Source organism: Leucoraja erinacea, chromosome 25, assembly GCF_028641065.1.
Source record: "Leucoraja erinacea ecotype New England chromosome 25, Leri_hhj_1, whole genome shotgun sequence".
Taxonomy (NCBI): domain Eukaryota; kingdom Metazoa; phylum Chordata; class Chondrichthyes; order Rajiformes; family Rajidae; genus Leucoraja; species Leucoraja erinaceus.
Window position 1 is genome coordinate 13,224,885 of NC_073401.1, and position 7,321 is coordinate 13,232,205.

Here is a 7,321-nt window from a genome sequence, read left to right on the forward strand (position 1 = left end):
CTGATTCTTGGGATGTCAGGACTTTCATATGAAGAAAGACTGGATAGACTCGGCTTGTACTCGCTAGAATTTAGGAGAGTGAGGGGGGATCTTATAGAAACTTACAAAATTCTTAAGGGGTTGGACAGGCTAGATGCAGGAAGATTGTTCCCGATGTTGGGGAAGTCCAGGACAAGGGGTCACAGCTCAAGGATAGAGGGGAAATCCTTTAGGAACGAGATGAGAAAAACTTTTTCACACAGAGAGTGGTGAATCTGTGGAACTCTCTGCCACAGAAGGTAGTTGAGGCCAGTTCATTTGCTATATGTAAGAGGGAGTTAGATGTGGCCCTTGTGGCTAAAGGGATCAGGGGGTATGGAGAGAAGGCAGGTACGGGATACTGAGTTGGATGATCAGCGGTGCAGGCTCGAAGGGCCGAATGACCTATTCCTGCACCTATGTTCTATGTTTCTATCAGCTGTGGAAGTCTTCCTTGGCCTGCCAGTCCCTTTGCGACTAGTAAGCTTAACAGCGCTCTCTTTCTCCTTAATGGTGTTCCAAACAGTTGATTTTGGTAAGCCTAAAGTTTGGCTGATATCTCAGTTTTATTCTTGTTTCTCAGTTTCATAATGGCTTCATTGACTTTCATTGGCACAACTTTGGTTCTCATGTTGATAAACAGCAATAAAAGTTTCCAAAGGTGATGGAAAGACTGGAGGAAAAACCCGGTGCTGAGAGCTCTATTTTACCTGCATTAAGGAAGCATTTAAACACACCTGAGCAATTACAAATGCCTGTGAAGTCAGGTGTCCCAAACATTATGGTGACTATGTATAAACACAGCTGTAATTTCTACATGGTGAAACCAAAATGTGTAAAAAATACCCTTTAATAAAATCTGACAATGTGCACTTTAACTACGTGATTGTTTTCTATTACAAATCTCAAAATGTGGAGTACAGAGGCAAATAAATAAATGATGGGTCTTTGTCCCAAACATTATGGAGGGGCAATGTAGATGTGAAATGTCACCTTAACCTGAACATAAGTTGCCCTGACTGTTAGGATGAGTGGATTTTTCAGGATCAGCAGCATTGTTGAACATGTTTTGGCTGCTATGACAGGGAATCTGATGTCTGATTTATTAGTTCTAAAATGGATATATTAACCAATTTGTTATGCCCTTGCAATATATAGCGCAGCGACGTTAGAATTTGTTCAGTGTGGTTCTTTCTTGCTGTATGTTTTGTGATTAACATTTTCGCTTTTATGGATTTAGGTCATTTTTGAACATTCATCAAGTACCTTCCAGCGCATTGGATTTAAATCTGTTCATCTTCTTGTTTAGGTCTTAAGGACTTGATTGTTTCCGGCTGTTCCTGGGCAGCAATATCGGCACTTTGTAGTTCCAGTTGCCCCTTGCTCAGAACCATTGATCTCAGATGGGTGGAAGGATTAAAAGACGCTCAAATGAGAGATATGCTGTCACCTCCAACTGACAACAGACCAGGTAGGAAATCTCTCCATCCCCATGTGACCACACAATATGGTATACCTTTTCTTTTATGCCATTCATTTTATCGTGTTTTATTTTTACAATCCAGTCTATAAAAATAATTCAGAGATAGCAAATAATCCCAGTTATTCTGATTGAGATTTTAAAATAATCTCAGGAATCTGGAGATTAAAGTTAAAAAAATATATTTGAGTTTTATTTTAGTTTGGAGTTACAGCATGAAAAAAACATGCCCTTCGACCCACCGAGTCCATGCCGACCATCGATCACCCATTCATGCACACCCTACACACTAGGGGCAATTTACAACAGCCAGTTAACCTACAAACCCACACACCTTTGGGATGTGGGAGGAATCAGGATCATCCAGAGGAAACCCCTGTTGTCAAGGAGAACGTGCAAACTCCTTGCGGACAGCGCCCAAGGTCAGGATCCAACCCGGGTCACTGGTGCTGTGAGGCAGCTGCTCTACCAACTGCGCCATTGTGCTGCTCGTGTTTTCTGTTTATTTCCTGTTCTAGTCTTTTAATAATAAACTTTAATAATAAGTCCATTATCACAGATGCCAAATAAATTTATGTTCATAAGTAATAGGAGCAGAATTAGGCCATTTAGCCTATCAAGTCTACTCTGCCATTCAATCATGACTAATCTGTCCTTTCCGCCAAACCACTTTCTCCTGCCTTCTCTCCATTGCCCCCGACACCCTTACTAATCAAGAATCTGTCAATCTCGCCTTAAAAATAGGCCAACTCATTGAGTTGGCCATCCGTGGCAATAAATTCCAGATTCACCCTTTGACTAAAGGCATTTCTCTTCGTCTCCTTTCTAAAGGTACGTCCTTTTATTCTGCGGCTATGACCTCTGGTCCTAGACGATCCTTTCCACATCCACTCTATCCAGGCCTTTCAATAGTGTTAAGTAATTATATTAGTAGTTATAAGTGTCTAAGTAGTTATATTAAGTAAGTGTAAGACTTTCAAAATGCAGTGCCTAAAATTTTGTTCTCTCTTAAAGGCCAGATTGACAATCGCAGCAAATTACGTAATGTGACAGATCTTCACTTGGCTGGCCTGGATATCACAGATGCAACACTCCGGCTTATTATTAGGCACATGCCGATGCTTTCTAGACTAGATCTTAGTTACTGTAACCATCTGACAGACCAGTCAATTAATCTTTTAACAGCAGTTGGTACAACAACAAGAGACTCACTAACAGAAATCAATCTATCAGGTAACTGCGTGTGATACGATATTTAATATTAAAATGTATGTCATTTGAATGATTATGTGCCACAAATTAGAATTTTGTATTTTGTCATATTGTTAAAAATATATTTTTTCTTTTTTCAACCCAGTCCAGTCACCAATTATAGAAAAGTTTTTTTTAAATCTCACAAACTCTTAACTGAATATAATAACAGTAGTTTTTATGAGCTTCATCCAGTCCATCCAACCATCTTTATCCGGTTGACTATCATAACACCAGTAACAAAGCACTTTGCTATGCCAACATACAGTACATCATAGATAATATCCAAGTTGACTTGATAAATGACAGGTAACACCCTTGCTATCAAAATTTTGGAATTCACTATTGACCAGAAACTTAACTTTGCCACTAACATGACCAACATGACCAAAATCAACCTTTTTTTAAACCATTTACAATATACATATCATGATTTTTAGTTTGTTCACCTCTTATGGGTGCTGCTACATTTGCATTTGAAAAAGCCACCCACTACATATCCACTAATTTTCTCAATTATCTTGCATCTCTTTTCTCAAAATCCATTCCTTCCAATATGTTTGATAACCTCTGAAGAAACGCATTTTGCTAACTTAACCGCACATCTGTCCATTGCAACCTTTAACACCAAAAGCTGCAATGTCCCCATGACATAACTTCCTGAGTGTCAGACTATCATTGAATGTATTAATGTCTTTTGATGTCATTGAACGTGTATCCTGGAATGTTGAAGCATTGTTATCCAAAGGACCACAGTTCAGTGGAAGATAAATCTCAGAGCAATTTGAATAAGAAAAAAAACAAAGGTCGTGTGTGAATCTTTGCCATGCTAAAATGCATAATATCTTTTTCAGTTTGCAATAAAGTCACTGACCAGTGCCTAACCTATTTCAAACGCTGTGGCAACATCTGCCGAATAGATCTCCGTTACTGCAAGCAGGTAACAAAAGAAGGTTGCGAACAATTCATAGCAGAGATGTCTGTTAGCGTTCAGTTCAATTTGTCAGAGGAGAAACTGTTACAGAAACTTAGTTAACTTAACAAAGAGAGAAACTGGACACTAAAACGATAAGGACATTTAATTTCATCAGATTTAATTATGAACAGTTTCTTGTTATTGCCACCAGACAAGTGGACAAGGATGAACTCTGCAAAGGACAGAAATTTAAGGGTAGCAACAAAAGCTACTTACCCGAACAAAAATGTTTCTACATGTGAAAATCATTCAAATTTGAATTTATTTCATAAGTTTTAATAATGTATAAGAGATACTGATGCACAAGTGTTTTTACTTGGTACGTATAAACATGTGGGGAGAAGAATATTGATTTTATGCACGTTTTACAACTAAAGCATGTGCATTGTAAATTTTCATTTCTGTTCTTTTTAAAATGCCATCTTTAAAAAAGAGGTATCTTATAGATGCATCTGACCACACATTGGGATCACTTTGACCATGTTATAAATATTTTTGTTTTGTTACACTCCACACATCATACATTATGCAGAAATATTTTTGTACAGAAATTACTTTATTGAGAGTAATGTGGAAATTTCAATGGTAACATTATTACTTATATACAATTGAAATGCAATTTATTTCAGATTTCCCTGTTTGTTACTTGTGGTTTAATCTCTGTATAGTTCCACATGTTTCACGTGGAATGATTTGTGACATTTGTATGTGCCATCATTGCATGCCTTTAAGGCAATCAGCTGTAAAATAATGAGATGTTGGTTTTCCACCAAATGTTGTTGCCATTTTATCATTACTGAATTTGTATAAAACTTTTGTCTTCAATACTGAACTATTGGTAAATTCATGGAGCAGCATTTTAAATGCTGTGTAGTACTTAAGCTGTTAACAATTTTCTCCAAAAGCAAGTAGGGATTTTCTCAGTTGTTTCCATCCATGTTGCAAGTCGGTAAACATGGAAAGGAGTTGGAAATGAAAGTTTGTGTATTAAGTATTTCCATGCAGTCCATATAAAAGCAGTATGGCCACTTAAATCTGAAATATTTTTGCCTATGGATCAGATTGATCAGCACAAAAATACTATAGAACAGGACCAGGTTTTACAGGGAAATTATAGGACATAAAATCTTAATTGGAAATCGCAGGATAATTGGCCCTCTCTCTTTAAAAATCTTTTGAGGCTCTTTGCAATTCACGCTTCAGTTATAAGGGGTTGAGGTTTGCAATTGATTGCAATATCAGGAAAGTTGGGGCTTCATCCATGTTGAGAGGAATTGTAGGTAGCAATACAATGAGGACCATGGGCATCATTTGATCTTTGCTGTTTTTCCCCACATTCAGTGTTAAACAGCAGTGTGTGAATTCCCTAATCAAAAATGAATTCTATTGGTAAAATGCTGTAGTCTGTTAACACAAAATTGTCAGTTAGAGTGGCAATTGTTCTGAAACCAACATAATTTATCCGTTGTATTCAGGGACAATAGTAAAGATCTGGTGGTATTGATATTGCCACTACTTTAACTGCAACTTTAGGAGCTAGATTTAACTCATTTAAAGGAAGTGATCCATATGTGCTTTGTGATCAGTATGGCCTTCGTGCTTCCAATGTGTGTCAATATTGCCACCTACTGCACTCTTCATAGTGTTTGTGTATAAATGGCAAAAATGTTCAAAATTAGGCAGACTATTTCTAGTGAAGGCCAAAGCAGGATTCAACTGACTCTTGTGACAATTGGAAGGTGATGGATATCTTTTGGCAGATATTAAATTTTCATAAAATAATGCTTTCCCTTTGAAATGTTCTGTTACAATGTCTCAGAACAGCTGCTAGTCCATCATAGTGAATAGTCGTGTTTTATAATGATGACTGAACATAACAGGGATACTCGCCATTCTTAGAATCATGTAGGCCTACATGTTGCCAACACTTCTGTGCGCACAAGACCCTCGGCCATTGATGTCAACCGAGCACTTGTTTGACATTGGTGCACAAAATGCTGTTGTTGGAACAGTGATGCAGGTTTTAAGCAGCAAATTTAGTCTGCTTTGGTGGTAGTTGAAAGGATCCACTTGACTGGGCTGCTGCCTGACAATCTAAGGCATTAATCTTCCTCAAGATCAATGCTGCCTTTCAACCACCAAAGTTATTGCAGCCTACCTTCAACTTACTGCGACTGTCCTCAACTATTTCATTCCCCTCAATCGCTTTCCTTAGAATCTCTGAAGTTTAAGCCATGCGTGCAGTGAAATATCAGATCCTTCACTTCTGGAGCATTCCTCTTCAACCGTATAAGCAAAGTTGATGCAGCCCTAACTGTTGTAAGAGCTATGGGACATATTTTATTGGAACATAGAATAAAACTCCTGCTTGCATTAATTATTTTCTCTGGTGCCAAAATTCCCAATAGCTTGAGCCTTTTCTCTGCCTCACTGTAGGAGAGAGCTGATGGCAAAGACCATGATTGGGATACTTTATGCCTGGAATACACTGAACCAGTCAACATCTAGAAAAAAGTGCACTCATTCCAGGCAGATTTTGATATTTTAAGTTATAATAGTGATTGCATAAGTAATCACTGCTTACAGGAATAACAATGTAATTTACATGCAGATTTTTTATACATATAATGTAAATAAAAGCTTATTAAATACATTTTAGCATTCAGATTCGTATTATTCAAATAATCCCTGCCAACAGGGCGGCTGAAACAAAATTTTGGAATATATAAAGGTAGAAAGCTGAATTGAAAGTATTTGTAGAACAAGATATAGGGAAAAATTGAGTTGCAGTTGGTGCTCTTCAGATTCCTCCCACTTGGCACCTACCTGAACCTTATCTGAACCAGCCACAAATACTTCTGCTACAAGAGTCAAAGTTTGGGAATCTTACAGCTGGACACTCATCTGTCATTATTTTCTACCAACTACTAGGGCTTAAATCAACACTATAGTGGAATACTATCTGCTTGGATGAACACCTACAACTCAAGAAGCCAAACATCATTCAAGACAAAACAGCCTGTTAACCCCTTTAAACATTCATTCCCTCCACCATCAGTGCAGAGTGGCTTCAGATTGTACCATCTACAAAGTATACCATTTTCTCACCCAAGCTACTCCAACAACAGTGTGCATGGGAATGCCACTATTTCCAGTCTTCCTTTAAATTGTACACCAGTCTGACTTGGAAATATAATCAGCAGCCCTTTGTTGTCATTAGGTCTAAATCTTATACTCACTAACCAATTGCACTGTCGGAGTTCCTTCACCAGAAAGAAGGCAGCAGTTCAAGGCAGTCTCACTCCCACCATCTCAAGGGAAAATACAGATGGAACAATAAGTGCCAGGCTCACACAGATCCCAAAAATGAAAAAATCAATAAGGTAAGGATAAAGTCAGGATCTTGCCATTTGCCAAAGCTGGAATTGAGATGAAACAGTTTTTAAATACAGTGCATTCAGAAAATATTCAGACCCCTTCACTTTTTCCACATTTTGTTACGTTACAGGCTTATTTTAAAATGGATTAAATTCTTTTTTTTAATCATCAATCTACATACAATACCCCAGAATGAAGAAGTGAAAACGGGTGTTTAG

The 7,321-nt window shown here is 37.8% G+C and overlaps 1 protein-coding gene across 10 annotated transcripts in view; it reads left to right on the forward strand.

Moving 5' to 3' along the window:
• The window catches only part of LOC129709402 (lysine-specific demethylase 2B), a 190,384-nt gene extending 184,006 nt beyond the window's left edge, over positions 1–6,378 (forward strand). For all 10 annotated transcript variants that reach the window (XM_055655736.1, XM_055655741.1, XM_055655739.1 and 7 more), the window contains 3 exons: positions 1,328–1,489; positions 2,513–2,731; positions 3,604–6,378. In XM_055655736.1, coding sequence (XP_055511711.1) covers positions 1,328–1,489; positions 2,513–2,731; positions 3,604–3,785 — 563 coding nt within the window. In that variant the 3' untranslated portion in view covers positions 3,786–6,378. The remainder of the gene's footprint in view (positions 1–1,327; positions 1,490–2,512; positions 2,732–3,603) is intronic.
• Positions 6,379–7,321: the final 943 nt, after the last annotated feature.